General features: G+C 48.0%; 2 protein-coding genes across 6 annotated transcripts; one reads left to right on the top strand and one right to left on the bottom strand.

Annotated features, from left to right (window-relative positions):
- Positions 1-3,830: 3,830 nt before the first annotated feature.
- On the bottom strand, positions 3,831-15,088 carry LOC119223054 (reelin domain-containing protein 1-like). The gene is made up of 4 exons (XM_037480153.2): positions 14,847-15,088; positions 4,861-5,069; positions 4,531-4,789; positions 3,831-4,259 (listed from the first exon to the last, which is right to left on the bottom strand). The coding sequence occupies exons 1-4, from the start codon at positions 15,086-15,088 to the stop codon at positions 4,091-4,093; spliced, it is 879 nt and encodes a 292-aa protein (XP_037336050.2). The 3' UTR covers positions 3,831-4,090.
- On the top strand, positions 5,062-20,830 carry LOC119222976 (uncharacterized). 5 transcript variants are annotated; one of them, XM_062558452.1, is made up of 14 exons: positions 5,062-5,867; positions 17,099-17,241; positions 18,012-18,090; positions 18,177-18,277; positions 18,373-18,495; positions 18,792-18,894; positions 19,014-19,089; positions 19,199-19,242; positions 19,357-19,541; positions 19,681-19,764; positions 19,847-20,073; positions 20,253-20,357; positions 20,512-20,550; positions 20,725-20,830. In XM_062558452.1, exons 3-13 carry the CDS (start codon positions 18,018-18,020, stop codon positions 20,543-20,545), a joined length of 1,155 nt encoding a protein of 384 aa, XP_062414436.1. In that variant the 5' UTR covers positions 5,062-5,867; positions 17,099-17,241; positions 18,012-18,017; the 3' UTR covers positions 20,546-20,550; positions 20,725-20,830. The 5 variants fall into 5 exon arrangements, with proteins under 5 accessions (XP_062414436.1, XP_062414491.1, XP_037335911.2 ...); XM_062558507.1 differs by having other exon boundaries at positions 19,014-19,077; XM_062558465.1 differs by lacking the exon at positions 5,062-5,867 and adding an exon at positions 6,795-6,866.
- Positions 20,831-22,508: the final 1,678 nt, after the last annotated feature.

Consider the following 22,508-nt stretch of genomic DNA (forward strand, 5'->3'; position numbering starts at 1 on the left):
TTCAGGGCAGCGTTTTTGTTAATCATTTGCTGGGGTCGCGACCTGGCCTCAACCCATTGACACATTTGATTCATTTCTTGATGCAGCCGTTGGTCTGTAGTAATACTGATAGGATAGAATTGGTGTTTCTACTGCGTTGGCTGGGGATATATTTTAGTTTTTAGTTTTGTTTCCCATTGGACGAAACATGCATTGCGTGGCTGCCGTAGATACCGATTCCTTCACATTACATGACATGTCAATTAGCTGATGCTTTTTTTCAAAGTACAAGTACAATTTTTAGTGGTACAATTTGTCAGTGTTTTTAGTCTGTACCACTGAGTCTGAAGAGGTGTGTCTTTAGTTTTCTCTCTGCGGTCCTGATGTCATCAGCTTGTTCCATCATTTAGGAGCCAGGAGAGCAAAGACATCCCCCCCTGTATAGTTTATAGTATAGAACCAAATCTTTTGAGACCGGTTGGGTAGGATTTGCGCGCCGAGTTCTCATTGGTCGTCTCGTTGAGGTCACAGTTTTACAGCCTCTCAGAGGCCTGTTGCAGAGCTGTTTGCTGCTGGTGTATTTTGGAAAGAACGCTAATTAGTAATGAATATAAAGCCATTCCCTTTCACTTGTTTACAAGTGTCCAGATATAAACCTACAAACTTAAAATATACATTTGAGTTTCTGTATCTGTATGTATCCGTAGAGGAATCCCAGGAAAGTGTAACGTGTAAGTCCAGGATAAACTATGATTTATTTGCAGCTCATTTGCTTCACTGACCCATGTTTGTCTGGACAGATGGCTCTTCTGACACCTAGTTTGGATGAAGTAATAATAAATGAATACTCTGAAAGTCCTGCCAACAGACCCGAGAGGCCTTCTGACACACAAACTGTTATGAGATGACTGAACAACCAGCTCTACTGTCCATAAAACCTCAACGGACCCCAGATAAAATCAGGAAATACACAACATATTACACTGGAAGTATACTTTATTATAAAATCCTTCCATATGACTTCACTTGACACCTTTTATTTAGATTAACTATAAATGTTTGATATTGTTGAGCAGCAGTTTGAGTTTCAAATCATCCTAGCCTTGTCGTGAAATAATATACGTTCTATAAAGAAGCTTTGCTTTTATTCTCTAAACATGCTGGAGGCAGAAATCTCTGGGCTACACAACAAGAAAGATTTCTTCCGCACAAGTTAAGCTATTTGGAAGAGAAGATTAGAAAATCCTGTTAACTTGCTTAGATGAATCTAATAATGCTACGGGCTCCTAAACCCCTGGTTTCTTCCCTTACAGCAGCGTAGATTTTAGTATCTTAAACCATCTGTGTGGGCGGCCTTCAGTCTCCAGGGGATGCGAGTACGTCGTACTCTGCCAAGAGCACGAAACTGTTCTCCCTGATTCTCCGGACCCGGACCAGATCTCCGCCCTCCTGGAGGGGAAGCAGCCCTCTCTCTCCTCTCCCGTATTCCGTCTCCCTGTCGTTCAGCGTCAGCTGAGTCTGTTTGCCGCAGGACTGGCGGTAAGTGTACCTCACCAAGACCACCAGCACCGTGCCCAGCCCTGCAGAGCAGCCAAGAAGCATGCTCAGCTCCCACACGCTGTGCCGTATGTCTGGATGCTTGCCTTCCTCGTCTGGAGTCCCAGGCGGCTTGGAGGGAGGTTTGGACTCGTGGTCGGTTTTGGGACGGTTTGGATTCATCTCGGGGCCGAGGTTTGGGTCGAGGTTTGGGTGCAACGCTGTTCTTGGCGTTGGCAGATCGCTGTTGGTTGCAGCATCCGATGATTCAACGTGGTTCTGAATTGGCATCCTCTGACCTGGGGTGAGTTGTTGGGGACGAACAAGAGAGGGGGTGGAAGATGCTGGAGGCTTGTAGAGGGAGCGACGGGGAGCTGGAGAGGGTCCTGGGTGAGGAGCGGTAGACCGGGACGAAGACGAAGAAAAAGTGTCAGACAAGTCTGAGGAGGAGGAGGATGTTGAAGTAGCAATGGGAAGGTAATAAGATGGAGGTGAAGGGGGAGAGGAAATGGCTGAACCTGTGATGGTTTGGGAGGAAGCAAAAGGAGACGAGGAAGAAGTAGATAAAGGGGCTGAGGTAATCCAGGGTGATAAGGATGGATAGTTGGAGGACCTTGAAAGACCTCCGGTAGAAGAGGTTAAGGAGGACGGTAGAGGGGAAGTAGAAGACGGTTGAGCTGGCGAATGAGGAGGAATGGAGATTGGGGAAGGAAAGGGGAGAGAAGTGAGGGCTTGAGCTGTTTTGGCTAGGTTCTTTGTTGAGGTAGAAGAGGGAAAAGATGACAAAGAGTCATGGTGGAAAAACGTAGGTACGGATAAAGGGGCTGAACCTTCGGAGCGATACAGAGGAGTGGTGGGGGGAACAAGGGTTGAGGCATGCAATCCATGGCTGGAGGAATAGCGGGTAGACGCTAAAAGGAAAGGAAAAGCAAAGGATTTGAGCTTTGCTTGAGACAGGGGACCTTTGACCTCTTTAGCGTCACCCAGTCTGAACCTTGACGTTAAGTCCTGAAGGTTCATGGATTGAAGAGTTGCTGAAGTACTAAGGGTATGCAACTGGGGGTGAGCAGTTTGGGAAGAGGGCCAGAACCATTGGAGGGACCGTGGTTGGGGAGAGATACTCAAAGCCTCAGCTGGTGGGATGGTTTTGGAGTGGTCTGTTGGGGTGTAGCTAGATTGACTATGAGTTTGAGTTGGTATAGTTTGGGTCGTGACTAGGGTAAAGCTCACAGGTTGAGGTGGGGAAGGGCTGCTCAGAGGTGAAGCTGTTGGTTGATTTGTGGGTTGACTCTTTTCAGGGTGAGGTAAACTGCTCATGGGTTTGTTACGAAGGATCTGGGGGGGTAAAGTTGTCCGAGTCTTGATAAAGGACTGGAGGATCGGGATTTTGGATGGGAAAATGAGTGGTGGAGAGGTTAGGGACATAGATAAAGGTTCACGGAAGAAGGCAGAGGTTTTTCTTGGACCAGTTGAAGAGTGAAGAAGAGGTTTGGCTGAAGCTGTTTCGGGGGGAAAAGAAGGTTTGAGTTGAAGATTTTGGGGCTGATGAACGGAATGGTGACCCTTTTCATCCTTGATTAGACTTGGGGACTTGGTAATCCTCCAGGGCTGAAACAAGGTACTCTGGGTCACAAACTTTACAGATTTAGTTTGGTCCGGATTTGTCTCCCTTCGATTCTGAAATGTGGATTTTGGGGGCTTTGTATTGTGGAAGCCATGGTTGGTTGAAGGTATGCTGGTACTCCTGGAATTTACTCTTGTTTCGGGAGCGTTGGGCAACATTAGACCCTTAGAGTTCCTTTCAATCTCCCCCTCCATCAAAGGGAGCAGGGTAGCATGGGAATTCTGATTAAAACCAAAAATAAAAGAGTTCTTCTTTCTTTTATTGGCCGCTTGGTTTGTCAGAGGATTTACTGCCCAGACTGGACGGGACTCTTCTGTTTGTGTTTCTTGAGATCTGGAGCTTTGGACTCCACTGCTTGTTGGTATCAGAGGTCCGACGGTCGTAGCACGCCTGGTTCTGTGGTTTGTTTCTTTATTTGATGCTTCATCAGTTTATGAGGGATAAAGAAACCGTAATTTTAGATAACTGGAGTGTGTCTTACAGTTGCCACAAGTTTTATGGCTAAAAATTAGGGCTGTCAAATGATAATGATTAAAATGATTAATCAAATGATTAAAAATTGTCAAATGATTAAAAATGTTAATCAAATTAATCAGAATTTTCAGAGGATTAATCACGATTTGCAATTACACCTGAATCCTAACCATTTTTTCTTTCTGAAATGCATACCAAAGATAGATAACAGGACACAGATACATAATTAGCATTATTATTATCATCATTATTATTTTTTAAATAATACAGTTTATTGATATTTGACTTGGTTTAATTCATTCCAGAAAAATAACCTGAATAATTTGTCACACTGCGCATGCGTAAAAAAATTACGTAATTAACAATAAACAACTAATTAACGTTGTTAACGCGCTATTTTTGACAGCCCTACTAAAAATATTTCATCAAACTTCTTGTATCTGAAGGAATTAAGCTGCATTGCTTGTACATTCAGCTTTATACAAGTTTACCTTGCAGAGCAGTAACTTCCTCTTCCTGTTGTGCATAGTTCCCTCCATCCACCCCAGTGACGTTACTCCCAGTCTGAGGACCACAACTCCCATCACGCACCACTGCAGACTGGATGCCTGCCCAGTATATAAAGTAAGACTGCACCACTGTGATGCTGGAACGACAAAGTGATAGCTGAATATAAAAAGGTGCAATTAACAAGACCTAACAAATAATAATAAATAAACATTAGTAGGTCCACTAAATCTTCATTTTGTGCTTTAGCTGTTACTTATTCATTATTCTATAAATAATTAAACAAACATTCCCCTGAGAAGAGATTGTACCTTTACCTGTATTTATCTTAGATGAATCATTCACTGAGATTAGTCCATTGCGGTTGTGCAGAGCAACCCCAGGCTTTACGAGCCTCGACCCGTACTTACTAGAACCGGATGTCTCCCGCCGGAGCATCGGGGGCTCGCCACACGAAGGACAGGTTCCTCTTCAGCTGTTTGTCTGAGTGCGTGAGGGTGTCGCCCTCCGAGAGGCAGCGCAGGGTGTGAGTGCCGGGCGGCGCAAAGGTCCAGGAGCCCACCACCAGCCCTGGGCCCCCGCTCCTGGACCCGACCTCCTTCCTGGCGCTTTCCACGCGGCGGGCCTGAAGCAGGAAGCCCATGAAGTCCCGAGAGCTTCGTACCGTCACTGAGGAGACAGGAACAGATGCAGTACAATCCAACCCGTCCCAGTGGCTACTCGTGGGGTTCAGTTGTTACCTGTCACGAACTGTCCCGGAAGGTAAGAAGAGGCGGATGCGCGCAGGGCGACGTGTTCAGGTCCCGCCTCTCTGGGTTGCGAGCGGATGTGGCCGGGAATCATCTCCCCACAGGAGGCGTGGCCGGCGCCGCTGGTGAAAGTGAGGGTGGAGGGAGCCAGAGACAGCAGCACCACACCCACCCCGAGACACCGGAGGGGAGACCGCATGCTACGGAAGAGAGGCGGAGTACAAGTACAATTTTAAGTGGTTACATTTTGAGAGGTGGAAACAACCCCAAAAATATATGATGTAGGGTTTTAATGTTATTCGTTTCCCAGAGTTCAAAGTTAACCGGGAGAATAAAATGTGTTTTTTCATATGATCCAACAAAACATTGCTTTAGGTTTTTATGGTTTGCTGAACATAGTTAAAATAGTTTTTTGTAAGGTTATTGAAAAAATACCACCATCTGCTACGATCAAACACTGGATGTCGATCAACAATATTTACTTTAGTTTCTTTTACCAACCAACAGCAACAACCCATCATTTAAATATATGTTAATGAAACACAATGGGTCATGTGGAAAATGCAGCTTTTCCACATGGTTCTTGAACGCTGTCACCACAGAAGACCGAAAAAGAAACTACAATAAAAAACAGACACTCGGCATTCGTGTCATTTGTGGAACCTGGCGTTCTCCAGCAAACAGTCACACAGTGGAGGGTTCTGATCACACGACACACTGGTTTTCTAATTAGTTCGCTCTAACCCTTCTGCCTGGAGTGCAATGAGGGTGGTTTACCTTGATGCCATCGTACATGAAGCCACACCCATAACGACTACAGCAGCTACACAAATATGTGTTATTATATTTCATTAACCCAAGGCAAACTAATGAATGAACCTTTGAATTCCTTCTAAAGGCCCGATCTTTTCCTCAAACCTCTGAGCTCCAACAGGAGGAAAGAGATCGTTCCTCGGGGACTATTTACCTCTGTGGATGAACACACACTCCGTGCCGTGGTGAGTAGGCCACTGTTTGTTTTAATTCATGTCAAAGTTAATTAAAAGGCAGAGCTATTTGTTCTGAGAACAATGGTCAACTGAGACAAAGATCAGTCGAGTTATTTCTCGAAGGATCGTTTAAGTTCATTTAGGATTACAGTCTTTTTCACTCTTTCCATGACTTTCCTGTGTTTTCTCTTATGGTTTTTAATTGTTAGTGCATTGAGCTTTAAGCGAGTGGACATCTCTAACTACAGAGAAGTGAGTGAGAGTTGTTACCTTCAGGTCAGACTCTTCTTCTTCTTCACGCCTCTTCGTCTGTTGTGATGAATCCAGGGTGAGGGTTCGTTTGAAGAGGACCTCTGGAGGGATTTGGGGGGGCAGGATGTTGGTGTGGAGGACGAGGAGAGGGGGACGGGGGGGGGCTTTAGAAACAGAATATGTAGAGCTGCAGGTGAAATCCCTCAACATGTAATATTATTATATTTTTGAATTGATTTTTAATATAAATGTGATGTGATGTAATATATAAATATATATGCAAATCATGACGTGCTACCAATTTATTTTCTACATTTATTATCTTTAGATTTGTTATTTTCAGGCGAACAAAAAGGGGAATATGTAAACAGCAACTAGCTTTAATTTGATTATTATAATAATAATAATAATAATAATGAAGCGACAGAGACACGAAGGTTCTTTTCTAGGTGATCTCTTTCTAGTGGATTAGGACCCCCCCCCCCCACACACACACACTAACAGGATGTACAACATTCCTTTTCACTTTATAACATTGCCTGACATCGCTCTAGAGTTTAATTGTGAGAAGAAAAAGAAGCAGTTGAACTTGTTCCAAGGTGTGTGATGCTGTTTGAAATGCTTTCTGGGAAAGGGGTGGAGAAGAGCAGCGGGGGGGGGGGGGGAGCCGTTAGCATCTCACTCCACTTTTTAATCAAACTCAAAACATCGACTCATCGCTCCGCTGACACCACGCGTCTCCTCCGCTGATCTCAGGTGAGCAGAAGGAGTTTGTATCCGACATTTAAAGCAAAGGAGGTGTCTTGTGAGGACACTTTAATGTCTCGTGAGGACACTTTATTGTCTCCAGGGAGGCAGTGGAAAATGTAAAGATGTAAAACCTGTTTAATGGTGTGTGATCAGTGAGTAGATACATTACATGTCATTTAGCTTTTAATAAGTGCATTTCAACCATAAGGAAACAAACTCAGAAGAACAAGAAACAAGAAAGTAATTTCATCAAATAAGCCGATGTACAACTAGTTATAGATCAGATCCATTATGAGTCCAGTTTAAGGTCTACAGTGTGTTAGTGTTTAGTCTGAAGATGTGAAGGCTCTCTGTGGTCCTGATGTCATCACAGAGCTCCTTCCACCATTCAGGAGCAGGACAGCAAAGAGTGGAGATCTAGTCCAGTGTTTTTCTCTCAGTGAAGGAGGAACAAGCAGCTTGATGCAGGATGGGATGTCAATGGAAATGTATGGAAATGTGGTCCAACTGCCTACATTGTGTTGAAAAGCAGTCAAACAAATATAGATAGTCCATAATAATCTGAAAGAACTTCTCTGTTATTGAAGCCCGTGCTGCGGAGGCTGGAGTGTTGGGTTGTGTCACGATCTGTGCTGGATGCAGGTTGACGGAGGCAGGCAGACAGGACTCAAACGCAGGGAACAGGTCTTACAGAATGTGCTCTTTATTTAGCACAAAACAAACGGAAGCCAAAATAACATGCACCAACAACGGGTAGACATGGACAATGACGCGACAAAGGACAACTGGCACACAGGGCTTAAATACACAAGGGAGGTGCAGGTGATTGGACACAGGTGGAAGCAATCAGGCAATCACAGGACAGGAAGTGAAGTTACCCAGAGACACGAGACACAAGAAAGCTACAAAATAAGACAAGCAGACCCAAACCGTGACAGAACCCCCCCCTCAAGGACCGAATTCCAGACGGTCCTAAAGGAGGGTGGAACCCAGAAAAACAGACAAGGGAGGGAGGGCGGGGAACCCGACAACCCCCGGCCGCCCAGGGGACTCCAAGGGTCGGCGGCACGGGGTCGGGTCCCTCCGGCCGGGATGACCGCCGGACCTCAGGGTCTCGGGGGGTCTGCCGGGTCGGCGACCGGGCCTCAGGGTCTCGGGGGGCCTGCCGGGTCGGCGACCGGGCCTCAGGGTCTCGGGGGGCGCCGAGCGGTGCGGCTGCGGCGTCGTCGTGGCGGGGGGCGCCGAGCAGTGCGGCTGCGGCGTCGTCGTGGCGGGGGGCGCCGAGCAGTGCGGCTGCGGCGTCGTCGTGGCGGGGGGCGCCGAGCAGTGCGGCTGCGGCGTCGTCGTGGCGGGGGGCGCCGAGCAGTGCGGCTCCGGCGTCGTCGTGGCGGGGGGCGCCGAGCAGTGCGGCTCCGGCGTCGTCGTGGCGGGGGGCGCCGAGCTGTGCGGCTCCGGCGTCGTCGTGGCGGGGGGCGCCGAGCTGTGCGGCTCCGGCGTCGTGGCGTGGGGCTCCGGGCCAACCCCTGACCCCACCCCCCCTTCAAGGACCGACTTCCAGGCGGTCCCAAGAGGGTGGGAGGGAGGGGTCATGGTCAGGCGCCGCGGGGCCGGGACCGGGGGCGTGGTTCTCAGGGCAGGAACGGGCGGGGGCGTGGTTCTCGGGGCAGGAACGGGCGGAGACTGGAGTCCGGGGGCCGGAACGGGCGCTGACGGGCGTCTCGGCGCAGGAACGGGCGCTGACGGGCGTCTCGGCGCAGGAACGGGCGCTGACGGGCGTCTCGGCGCAGGAACGGGCGCTGACGGGCGTCTCGGCGCCGGAACGGGCGCTGACGGGCGTCTCGGCGCAGGAACGGGCGCTGACGGGCGTCTCGGCGCAGGAACGGGCGCTGACGGGCGTCTCGGCGCAGGAACGGGCGCAGGTGAGACTCTGGGGGCCGGAACGGGCTGGGACGAGACTCTTTGGGCCGGGTCAGGAGCCGGGGCTGGAGGGGTTCGTATCCTCCTCCTCCCCGGGCCCTTCCTCCTCGGATTGAGGATGTCCCGGAGCTCTAAGCACGCCCTTTGGTAGCTTCTGGGGCCAAATATGAAATTAGTTTCACGCCGGAAAAACGGGCTCCTCACATCCAGGTAGTCCGGGCCCAAGTCACACCAGGAGTCTGCTGAGTCCTTAGGTGGTCGCGTCATTCTGTCACGATCTGTGCTGGATGCAGGTTGACGGAGGCAGGCAGACAGGACTCAAACGCAGGGAACAGGTCTTACAGAATGTGCTCTTTATTTAGCACAAAACAAACGGAAGCCAAAATAACGTGCACCAACAACGGGTAGACATGGACAATGACGCGACAAAGGACAACTGGCACACAGGGCTTAAATACACAAGGGAGGTGCAGGTGATTGGACACAGGTGGAAGCAATCAGGCAATCACAGGACAGGAAGTGAAGTTACCCAGAGACACGAGACACAAGAAAGCTACAAAATAAGACAAGCAGACCCAAACCGTGACAGGTTGTTCCGATACCAACGTTCTGACTGCGATACTATACCTATATACACGATACCACACATAAGATACTGGAATATTTATCTGTGATAGTAATAAATAAAACATCTGTAAGGTTCCCTTTTTATCAGCTTGTTCCTGCCCAGCTTTTTGAATACTTAACAGATGTCATTCGTATTAGTATTGTAGCCGAGGGTTATGGTACGCCTATACGTGGTTTAATAAAAAACAACAACACGGCTCCGGTTCTGCGCCACGCCGGCCGCAACTTTATTTCTCGTCCCCTTTTCTTCACAACACTGAACCCCTCCTCTACTTCCTCTCCTCCTTCACAATAAAATAACTTACACCGGAACAGGAGTGCAATAATAGCTTACATACCTCCCCACCCCCATAAAGAAACGTCCCCGTTTCTAAACCAAATTTGAACTGCTGCATACAACAAACAAACATGTCTTTATAACCCAACATCTAACAGTAACTAATATAACACATTATTCATCACCCACTGCAGAGCCTCCTGAAAACATGCAAAACTAATCTCAATGGATACCAGAAATTGCTGATACCCCATAGTGTTTGGACTGCATGTGCAGCTACCGCAATGAACACATGTCAATAAACATTTCCACTTGTATCACATTAACATCAGCTAGCGATACGTAACAAAGTCCCTTAAATATGCTGGCGGCTTCACAGCTCTATTTGACCGAGTCACAGTCCGTTGTGGGTTACCGTTGCCCGTAACCCATGTAGTCTCCATGCCAATAGTAACCCGAGGCTCCTCCCCTCCACCGCCCTCCTGGGACGCGTCGTCCTGCAGCGGAGGCTCTTGGTGAGGGAGAGCTGGGAAGCTACTGGAAGCACCAGCAGGCCGTGGCAAGGTATACGGTTTCAATCTGTCATAATGGACCACTTGCTCCGGTCCATGGAGATCCAGCAGACTGCCAATACGATAGATGAGTCCATGTTCTTCTTGAGAGTCCAACACAGCCAGGACTCTGTAGGGTCCCTTCCAGTGTGGAGCAAGTTTCAGACGGTCCTCGGTAGGATTATGCAGCCACACGAGATCCCCTTCCCGATATGGCTGGTAACGTGTACTTCTATCATAGTACAGTTTTTGGTTTTCATGGGCTTCCGCACCATACTGTCTGGCACCACAAAAAGCCATCTCCAGCCTTTCTGCCAGAGATGTCGCAAAGTCGGCATGAGACATAGGCAAATCCATGCATCCCCTCTGTGGCGGCACCAACACCTCCACCGGAACACGAGCTTCCCGTCCGTGGGTTAAAAAGAAAGGGGAGTAGTTTGTGGAAGCATGAACAGATGTATTATAGGCAAAAGCTACCTGTTTCAAATAGTCATCCCAATCACCTCCGCAGGAAAGCAATGCCTTGGCCAGTTGGTCGATAAGAGTCCGATTAAATCTTTCGACCATTCCGTCTGATTTGGGACTATACGGCGTGGTGCGTGTTTTCTTAATCCCTAAAAGTTGACACAGTTTTTGAATAACCCCCGCTTCAAACTGCCGGCCCTGGTCACTGTGAACCATCTCAGGGATGCCGTGAATCAGCACGTAATCCTCAAACAGACACTGTGCAACCGATAGGGCTGTCTGATTAGGTAGAGCATACAGGTTCACAAACTTGGAGAAGTAGTCTTCTACTACCAGCACATACCTGTTGCCCTTAACTGTCCCTGGTAACTCTAGGATGTCCATTGCCACTCTTTGGAATGGCCGAGTTGCTTGGGACCCGCCCATTGGGGCCCGGTGCCTAGGCACAGGAGCTCTGCGGGTCTGACATGGCAGACACTGTTCGCACCACTGTTGAATGTCTTTGAACATAGAGGGCCAGTAACAAGTTAGCCTGGCTCGTTCCCATACTCGTTCCGCAGAGAAATGCGCCGACACAGGACCACCATGAAGGTGTTTTAGCACATCTGGTACAAGCGATGATGGCACGACCACCTGATACTGAGCCCCCCCTGTGAGGGAGGAATTCACTCTCCGGCAGAGAAGGCCATCCACCATAGAGAGCCGAGGAAATTCGGTCCACAACTTCCGCAGCCACCTAGAGCTCCCTCTCATCTGCCCCCGAGGCGGTCGCGAATCCCCCCAACTCAACACTGTAGCAATATCAAGATCGGCTTTTTGCAGCTCTTTCAGTCCAGTTCCATCATGTGACAGGTAATGGATGAAAGACAGATCATTCGTCTCCTTCTCTGCTTCCAACGGCTGCCCCCCTATGTTGAGCTCAGAGGTCGGGAGGTCCAGCGCAGATGGCTGTGTCAACTGACTGTCGGTTTGAGAAGTCCCTGTCCCCCTGTCTGAGCCAACAGCATTCACGAGTGTGATGACCTCTGGGGAGTCGCCATTCCCCGTATCGAACTCCGGATGCTGTGGCCGCCGTGAGAGGGCATCAGCATTGGTATGTTTTTTACCATCCTTGTGTTGAATGACCCAGTTGAAAGGATCCAGCTCCAATATCCACCTTGCTCTTCTCCCAGTGGGATCTTTGTCAATGGACATGCCGCGGAGGCCCAACAGAGGTTTATGATCGGTTATCACTGTGAAGGCAGCTGCTCCGATGTAATGTCTGAATTGGCGTACAGCCCACACAATAGCCCACAGTTCTCTGTCGAATGTGGACCAACGCCTTTCGGTGGGGGTGAGTGACTGACTAGCATACACCACCACTCTCTCCAGTCCTTCTCGGTCTTGCGCCAACACGGCCCCCACTGCTTCCATGGACGCATCTGTATAGACCTTAAAGGGGGTGTTGAAGTCTGGCATAGTGACAATCGGGGCCCCTGAGAGCACCCCTTTAAGATACTCAAAAGCCTCCTCACAGTCCGCGGTCCATTGGAATGGCGTGCCTTTGCACGTCAGGTCGTGCAGAGGGGCTGCACACCTCGAAAAGTCCTTCACAAAACGTCTATAGTACGAACATAAACCCACAAATGCTCTCACTTCTGTGGGATTCCGTGGGGTGGGCCACGTTCGTACTTTATCGGTGTTTCGAGGGTCTGGCTGGAGGCCGTGGCGAGAAACCACATGCCCCAGAAACACCACATGATCTTGGGCTAGATGACACTTTTTAGGGTTTAGTTTAAGACCTGCTGCTTGGATCCTGGAGAAAACTTCACGCAGACTGGAGAGATGGTCCTCAAAGGTGGGGCTGTATATCAGCACATCATCAAGATACACCATACACACCTGCCACGGCAGTCCTCTCAGCACCAGCTCCATCATCCGTTGAAACGTTGCAGGTGAGTTGGTGAGGCCCATAGGCATTGACCGCCATTGGTAGAGGCCCCTGCCTGTGGTGAAGGCTGTTTTCTCTCTGTCGTCCTCAGCAACTTCAACCTGCCAGTAGCCATTAGAGAAATCTAATGTGCTGAACCACCGGGAGCCTGCTAACGCATCCAACGTGTCATCCACTCTGGGAAGAGGATGACAATCTTTTACTGTCACACCGTTCAAGCGACGGTAGTCAATACAAAATCTCCAGTCACCATTCTTTTTCTTTACGAGTACCACAGGCGAAGCCCAAGGGCTGCAGCTCTCTTCAATCACCCCATCAGCCAACAAGGCTGCCACCTGCCGGTCTATTTCCCTTCTCTTTTCTGGCGACGTCCGGTAGGCGCGCTGTCGTAAGGGAGGATGATTTTCAGTTTTGATGCGATGTTGAATAAGAGTACATTTGCCGGGCACTCCTCTGGATGTGCTAAATATCTCTTGGTGTTCAGCCAACACTGCAACCAGTTGTGCCTTCTGCTGCTGACTAGCCGGAGACTCTTCAAGAGACACAAAAGATCTGTCTGTGACTGAATTTATGGACACAGGCTCCGCCGGAATTCGAGGGAGTGACACCAGCTCTGACTCGTTCACAGAAAAAAACTCCCCCAAGTGCATGCCCTTTCTTAGGATCATGTCCTCATCTGTAGGATTCAACACCCGAGCAGTAGTGATCCCCTCCTTCACCGAAGTCACTGTGTGAGCAACGACACATCCACTTTTACTCCGGAGGTTTGGCACTAAGTAGCCCACGAAGTCAGGCAGCTGTTCAGTGGACCCGGCTGGGGACACACACACTGGCACCAGCATCTCGCTGAGGGGTGGCAATGTCATGGCAGTTGCGATCGAGACATTACAACACTCCGGAATCAAGTCTATGCCGCTCAAAAGAAGAATTTCCATGTCCCATAACTGCAATCTGCCACGAGAAAAGTCCAAAAGGGCATGATTAGCGACAAGAAAGTCCAAGCCCAGCAGCGCGGTTTGTGTAGATCCACGAAGTACATAGAATACATGCTGCCAGGATTCATTACCCAGGTGTAGGGTGGTGGTTATGCTTCCCAAGGTGTCGAGCATCTGGCCATTCACAGCACGTGCGGCAATAAAGTCAGCATTTATGGGCCGCTCACGCAGCGCTGGAACTGACATGCGAAAATCAGCACTGATAAACGACTCGGTGGCCCCTGAATCCACCAATATGTTGATTTCAGTACCTTCAATGCTCCCTCTCACATACGAGGTACTCTGTCGCCTTCTCTCATTTTGTACTGTTGCATTACTGGCTGAGCCACTTAATGAGGTAGCTGGTGTCGGGCCCGCAACATCAGCTAGCATCCGTTTCCCGACCGATCAGTTGGGTCCTCTCTTCTGGGCGAGAGAAAACGCACTCCTCTCTTCCTCTGTGTTTCCTCATTAAAGGGGCCCCTGGGGGATCTAGGGCCCCTCCAGGTTGGAGAGATGGCTCTATTCTCGTGAGGCGCCCGATAATCCTGGTTTTCCCTGGGACCTCTTTCCGCTTCACGTCCCCGCCAAGCATGGTCAGGGGAACGTCCTCTCTGTTCACCCCGCAGGCGACGTGACTGGCAGCCCTGCTCACCGCACATACACCCACACTGACCTCCACGCACTGAGGGATTGGTCCGCCACTCGTCCTTTCTGGATCTCAGTCGATCGTTTTCCTCTGCCATCTTCCTCATTTCCATCCTCATTTCACTCAGTTCTTCAGTAACTCTGTTTATCGTCCTGTACAAGCCACCTCCATCAGAGACGGACTGTACCACTGTTGCAGTAACGTTCCCGGAAAGAGGCTGGCTTACTTGGGTGTTGACATAGTCCATCTTAAGAGTCTCTCTGGCCATTTCACAACGGCCAGCTATGACCAGGGCATCAGACACCTCTGTAGCTCCCTGTTCGTGACATTTAGCTCTCAGAACCGGATCAAGACCCGCCAGAAATCTGCGGAATTTTTCTTCTCTGTGAGCTATTTCACCATAGCCTGGGAATGCCTCTTGAACTAGTTTGCTTATATCCGCTGCATACACTTCCAAACTCTCCCCTGGAGCACGAACACGTGCAGAAAGGTTCGCTCTGAAGCGATCCAAAAAATGTCTTTGTCCAAAAGCCTCCTGCAATTTCTCCTTTACTGCAGAATATTCGTTCTGTACGGCCGCTGGCAGGCTATCCCACAGAAGGAAGGCAGCCTTGGTCAGCCGCGTCGGCAAGATCCTAGCCAGTTCATAATCATAGTCACCTGCATTGCCTCCTACCAGCGCCTTCACAGCCACCTCATACTGTCTGGCCCAGCAGGGAAAACTTTGATTTTCCTCCCCAGCAAAGGGGGCCGGCAGCTCAATCTTGACGTTGCTGGTGAACGGCCGGTCTCCGCGCCGCACGTTGTAACCCAGCGGGTCCTCCTCACATTTCCACATTTTGTCTGCTTCTTCTTTTATTTTTCTACTGTCTGTGCTTACGATGTACCACGAGATGTCCCCGCTCCTACGCCGTGCTGAGTCTTCACCTCGCGCTGGCGTCACTGTACCGTCTTTGAACAAACTGCGTGTTAGCAGTGGCTAACATTAGCTAGCTGGCGCTCACGTCGATGAACGGGTTTTTACACTTATCTGACGATGGGTTTTATTTTCTTTACTAGCAGGAAGGTGATCCCACCGCTGCCACCAATGTAGCCGAGGGTTATGGTACGCCTATACGTGGTTTAATAAAAAACAACAACACGGCTCCGGTTCTGCGCCACGCCGGCCGCAACTTTATTTCTCGTCCCCTTTTCTTCACAACACTGAACCCCTCCTCTACTTCCTCTCCTCCTTCACAATAAAATAACTTACACCGGAACAGGAGTGCAATAATAGCTTACAGTATTAACCCACAGCAAGATATTAATAAAAACAACTTGGTAAAGTCACAGCATTGATTTTACACGGCTATGTAGGCATATTGTCCGTATCTGACTATATGACTACATAGTTATTGCCATAAGTATGAATTACATCATTTTACAGATGTGTGTTTGAGGTGGAAAAAAACCCTAAAGCTATGTGGGTTGGGTCCATTAAAGATGGACACATTATTAAAGGGCAATTTCTCCCCTTTAATGAGAAACGACAATAAAAATTGCATCTAGTGTGTATTATTTTGTACAATCTTGTGTGCATTCTGACCTCATGATCACATGGACCCACATGAGTGAAATTGTAGGTCATGTTGCATGTTTATATTTCTGCTGTCTATTCAGTAACTTATTTGCTGTCTTCCTTTTCTTGTGTTGCACTTGCTGATGTTTGACTGACAGCTGCAGGCCGCCACCTCTCACGGTTTCTCCGTGTGACCCACATGCTTTTGCATGTTCTCACTCACGCCACACGTGGGATTTATTACGCAAAAATACAACCCGCGCTGGTTCATCTCCAACCGCGCCGACGTTGACGTGCTGGTTTGTAATAAACAAAGTACGCAGATTTCAACAGGTTTCACAAAGTTTAGCCGCTAGCAAGACGTCTCGTTAGCGATGTTAGCGCCTTTTACCGTCGCCGAGGTTGGAGAAGAACCAGCGCGGATTGTGCGTGTGTGAGTCACTGTGAGAGTTGGCAGCCCGTAGCTGTGTTTGTTGGCTTGACAACAACTTTCCTAACAGTCAAACATCAGCAAGTGCAACACAAGACCAAGAAGACGTCCTCTTTTACACGGACATTTCCTCTTTTTGAGACCAAAAAAATGTTTGTTTTTTTTTACTAAAAAACACAGAGAGAAGCAAACAAAATGTACTTTAATTTATTTTATTTCCGCTTTCAACACTTTGCTGCAATTAATGTTTTGCAAACCATCTTTATTCATGTTTGTCTATAAAAAACATGAATAAAGAGAGTGTTCATGTTTGTTATATTAAAATATTATATAATATTATTATTTATTTTAGGTTTTATATGGTGACAGCATTTAAGAACCATGCTACAGGAGCTACAGTTTTAAATATCATATATTTTATATATAAACTTTTCCAGCTCAATAAAGTCCTGTAAACAAACATTTTCTACTTTAGGGTTATTCAACTAAAAGGTAATGAGGTCCAGTTAGAGAAGGTTTGTCATAATGTGACTTTTTAGTGTGTGTTCATCTGCATCAACATCTGCATGTAACGAATCCAATGAATTCAGTACCATTCTAAAACTCTTTGACAATATTTATTGTCACCTAACAAAGAACTGAACAAATATATTCAACTGCAAATATAAACATAAATATATCCCTAACAAGGATAATAAAACATAATGTTCTTCCTGATGTCAGTCAGTTGTTCTTCCGGCCTCCGGCCCGACAGAATAAATCTATCAGAAGGAGAGAAGTCGTTATTTATAAATACGTTGTTTACACACACCTGCACACTAACAGGATGTACTTGTTCCTTATTTTTCCCTTCCTAATAGTTGCCCTGCGCGGGGTGAAGATAGAAGAAGCAGTCAAACTTGATCCTGCATTCAAGAGGAGGGGGGTTAATAGCTTCTCACCCCGCCTTCACACATCGACTCATCGCTCCTCTGACACCACGCGTCTCCTCCGCTGATCTCAGGTGAGCAGAAGGAGTTTGTATCCGACATTTTAAAGCATAGGAGGTGTCTCGTGAGGAGACTCTAATGTCTCCAGGGAGGCTGTAACAGATGTAAATGCCAACAACACCTGCCAATCAGTTTGTGGGTTATGTAAACTCAACCAAGATAAACCAGAGGATTAGAGGGCGTGGTCGAGGCGGACGTGACCTTAAAATTGACTGTTGACATAACCGATATAATTGACCTAATACGGATGGTTTGGTGAGTAATCTTCGCTAAGGAAGGACCATTTATGGCAGTAACACAGAGAACGTAAGATGTAGACTTGGTGTGGAGACCGGCCTGTCGCTCTGCAGGGGAAAGCCGAGCCCGGCCCAGCTGCATAGTACCGTCCTCAAGCCTCGAGGCTAGACCAGGCGAGGTGGGGCGAAGCAACGGAGAGGGTGTGGTTCGGAAAGTCGATGGTGTAGAAACACCGACCGGTGGAATTTGGCCGACTGCCTCTCTCTCGCTTCCTCTCCCGCAACTTGTTGTCTAATTTGACAGCCGGGGACACAAGAACATTTAAATCATTAGGTCCATCCCGGACAGCTGGTTCATCTTCAACAGCTTCGTTCAACCCATTGAGGAACGCTCCTTGTAGTTCCTCCTCATTCCAGGAGGTGTTTGTTGAAGCGAAGATGTTGGCCAGTTTCTTTCCCTTCTTCGCAGCCTGTTTTCTGCTCGGGCCTTCATCATTCTGATTGTTAAGTGTGTGTCTGTTCATGTGTTTGCTGTGTGTGTGTTACAGGAGAAGATGCAGTGTGCGCTAGCTCGTCTCCTATTGGCCGTCCTCTTGGCGGAGACCTCGTTGTCCCTCTCGGCTTCAGGTAAAGAGATTTCAGCCACAATCGTCCCCACCCAACAAACACAGCAGTCTGACGTGTTGTTCTGCTTGTGGTTGATGACGTGTCAGCGGGGAGGACGCCGGCCTCTTCATGCCCAGCCGGGTGGCTCCCCTTCGGGCCCAGGTGCCTCGCTTTCTACCCCGTGTGGAGCTCCTGGACCGACGCCGAAGTAGACCTGAAATCCAACACGTTTAATTCAGTAGTTCACCACACGTCAACATGCACCCACTCTAACATGTGTGTGTGTGTGTGTGTGTGTGTCAGGCTGTGTGCGCTCAGAAAGGAGGTCACCTGGCTTCTCTCTACACACCAGAGGAGATGCAGTTTGTCCGTCAGCTGGCAAACACTGACCTCACGGTGTGGCTGGGTGGACGCCGCGCACAGCGGGTACGTTGTGATCACTGCACACCCACAGTTCATACTTAATATGTTCATAGTTATGTTAATTTTGAACTAATAACATTAATATTGGAAGGCAATTAAATGACTGTATTCTACCGTAGAATGTGAGATTTACAGTGTTATATTGTAGCTTAACTCAGTGTTTTTTGTATATATGTACATTTATATATGTGTGCTTTTATATTGATACAGAAGTGTATTTACATACATATAATTAATACGTATCTGTGATACATTGGAGTAGAAGTACACCTGTGTCCCTTTGTCTTTCCTCGGTGAAGAATGGCTCCTGGTTTTGGAGCGACGACTCAGAGTTCAAGATCCGTGGCTGGACCAATCAGAGGCTGGGCGAGGGCGGGGCTTGCTTAACAATTAAAACAAAAAGTACTACGCTTATTATTGGTTCTAATGTGAAAAAATACTTGATTAGTTCTTATTGAACTTATATCCAAATGCAACATTGAAAAAAAGGAACCAAACAGTAATGTGTGCTTTCTGTTGAGGTGGAGAGCTGGAGAGCGCCCCCTGTGGTGAGCTCAGGTTCTACATCTGCTCCAGTGGAGCCAGGTACGCTCACAGGTAGTTGATCAGGGCAGCAGCAGCCCTCAGAGGTTCTCAACATTCTTCAGACACCTTGTTTGATCCCTTTTCAAACAAACAGCTGATCTCTTTGTCCTCTTTCAAGCAGCAAGTCTATCGTCGCCCCCGGCAACAGGAAATCATTGCAGCCAGGTGAGATACTTCCTGTACCACAACTCACAGGTCTTACTGTACTTCTACTACTTTGACATGGTTTCAGTACTTGTAGTGCAGTAGCCTACATCGTCTGAAAACTTCCTCCCTCAGGCATCGTGCCCACGCAGAGTCTCTTCCAGGTGTTGTGGAGTTCCAGCGACTCGTTGGTGGAGGTGATCCTCCGCTCCTCCACCTTCCTCGAGGAGCTGCGGTCCGGCCGGCTTACACAGAGCTGCTACGATCGCTTCGTCCAGCAGGAGGCGCTCTACCTGCAGCGAGTCAGCGGCATGCTGGAGGTCAGATGTCAACGCTCACGTCTGAGTGGCCGTTTATTGCTACACGGGAATCTGAACGCTTCTTCTCGCTTTGCAAACTTTACATCTGCTGTGATTCGCTCCGGTGTTGATGACATCATCCTCTTGTCTCCGCCCGCAGGTTCTGATTGGTCGTTTCCCGGAAGGGGACGAGGCGACGTGGCTTCTGCGGGACACCTTCAAACAGTATCGCAGCGGCAACCAGGTGAGCCCGATTTACACCTGCGTCCGATGGATTAGCGATAGCCGCGAGCTGCAATAACTCCGATGACCCCGCCCTCCCCCAGAGCCGCCTCCCTCTCCCCCCCCCTCCGTGGCTGAGGTCCTCCCTGGCGTCCTTCCACGCCGTGGCCCTGGAGGAGCCCGTCTACTGGCTCGTGGCCCTGTCGGCCCGGGCCGGCCTCCGTCACCTCGTGGCCGGCGAGCTGCTCTCCTCCGGCGGGGCGGAGGCCGGCGGCCGCCTCCTCCAGGAGTGGATCGGCGACGCGAAGGCGGACATCGCCTGGACACGCAGGTAACCATGGTAACACCCGGTGTCTTACAATGAGGAGGTGTGGTCTGACAGCAGCTGGTTGAGTTGGAGCAGTATTTCAATCATTAACAGTAGTAGTACTCGTAATAAATGACCCGTAAAAAGATAAATGCTGAGAGTCGTTCTGAAGCTTCACCTGACTGGTCTCACCTGTGCGACAGGTACAGGAAGCTGGTAGAAGAGCGACAGAATCACATGGAGGTGTTCCAAGCCATCAACATCTTCAGAGATCACATGATCAACCAGAAGAGCCTCCACAAGGCCGTGTAAGAGCGACACACACGCAAACACACACACACACACACACACACACACACAGACACACACACAAACACACACACACACACACACACACGCATACACACACACAGACACAATGTGACCGATGTGTGTGTGTGTGTGTGTGTGTGTGCGCTGCAGAGCCTGTGATGAAGAGGAGGAGCGGAGCAGATGAAGAAGGTGAGGCACCACACTGCAACAAGGCTCATTTTACAAATGGTATTAAACATAAGAACAGTGATAGTATCAGTAGAAGCAGTAACAGTCTAGTAGAAGTATATACATATATGATAGAGGGAGTAAAGGTATTTGTACTACTGGTCTCAGAATCTGTGTACTTTATTTATTTTACAGATTAAAGCACTGGACCGAAGGAATGATCATCTAGTGCACAGAATTCACGAAATAGTGAATTCAAGAGCTGATTACAAATAAAGTGTGTGTTGAAAACGTGCTGTTGGATTCTTACCGTTTGTTAATATTAAAATGTCAACAATAGTAATAAATACAGGTGATTGGAGGAAGTCTCTGGCTCCTCCTGCAGGCAGAGACTGGAAACTGCACTCAAATACAGAGCATGTAGAGTACACAATGCTACTGCAATATTTAATATGATAATACTGTAGCTTGTACTACTGGTACTTTTTCCACCATTGTCATCACTTAAGTCAGTACTTCTAATCCTGAAACCACCACAACTGTGATTAAATGCAGGTACAACTACAAATACAAGCAATAGTTTTACTAATAGGATAACGTCCATTACATGTCATTTAGCTGCTGCTTTTATCGAAAGTGACTTATAAGTGCACTGGTCACTACTACTACTACTACTACTACTACAACTACTACTACTAACCAGTACCACATTAACATTTCCACTGCTACACTACGCTGCTACCACTACTACAACTATTGATTCATTAGCAGCTATGTTACCCTGCTACCACTACTAGTACTAGGCCATCACCAGTACTACTACAGTAGTAACATAGTCCACTAAATAGTAGTACTAGTCCAGCATAAGTATTACTACCAACCAGATCGTACTAATATACACTGGACGTACGTAGTTAGTTTATAAAAGAACTGTCTCTACTAGTAGTTTCTACTCTCTCTCTACTGGTCTCTACTGTTATTTATTCTAAAGGTTTTTACTCTCTCTACTGGTCTCACCACTCTACTGGTTTCTACTCTCTCTACTCGTCTATATTTTCTACTAGTTTCTACTGGTTTCTACACTGTACTGATTTCTACTGCTTTTACTCTAATGGTTTCTACTGGTCTCTACTCTCTACTGATTTCTACTGCTTTTACTCTAATGGTTTCTACTGGTCTCTACTCTCTCTACTGGTTTCTACAGATTCTACTCTAATGGTTTCTATTGGTCTCTACTCTCTCGACTGATTTTTACTGCTTTTACTCTAATGGTTTCTACTGGTCTTTACTCTCTACTGGTTTCTACTGATTTTACTCTAATGGTTTCTATTGGTCTCTACTCTCTCGACTGATTTTTACTGCTTTTACTCTAATGGTTTCTACTGGTCTCTACTCTCTCTACTGGTTTCTACTGCTTTTACTCAAATGGTTTCTACTGGTCTCTACTCTCGCTACTAATTTCTACTGATTTTACTCTAATGGTTTCTATTGGTCTATACTCTCTCTACTTATTTCTACTGATTTTACTCTAATGGTTTCTACTGGTCTCTACTCTCTCTACTGATTTTTACTGCTTTTACTCTAATGGTTTCTACTGGTCTCTACTCTCTCTACTGGTTTCTACTGCTTTTACTCTAATGGTTTCTACTGGTCTCTACTCTCTCTACTGGTTTCTACTGCTTTTACTCTAATGGTTTCTACTGGTCTCTACTCTCTCTACTGGTTTCTACTGCTTTTACTCTAATGGTTTCTACTGGTCTCTACTCTCTCTTCTGGTTTCTACTGCTTTTACTCTAATGGTTTCTACTGTCTGCTCTCCTACTCTCTGTACTGGTTTCTATTCTCTTCTGGTTTCTACTGATCCCTATGACACGTGGGCGGCTGTTAAACAGTGTTTCTGTATTATGAGCGGAAGTCTGTGTGTGCGGGTTTCGGTTCGCGAGCATGGGCGCGTGCGCGTGGGTTCACGCGTGTCCTGC

Source organism: Pungitius pungitius, chromosome 1 (genome assembly GCF_949316345.1).
Source record: "Pungitius pungitius chromosome 1, fPunPun2.1, whole genome shotgun sequence".
NCBI classification, from domain to species: domain Eukaryota; kingdom Metazoa; phylum Chordata; class Actinopteri; order Perciformes; family Gasterosteidae; genus Pungitius; species Pungitius pungitius.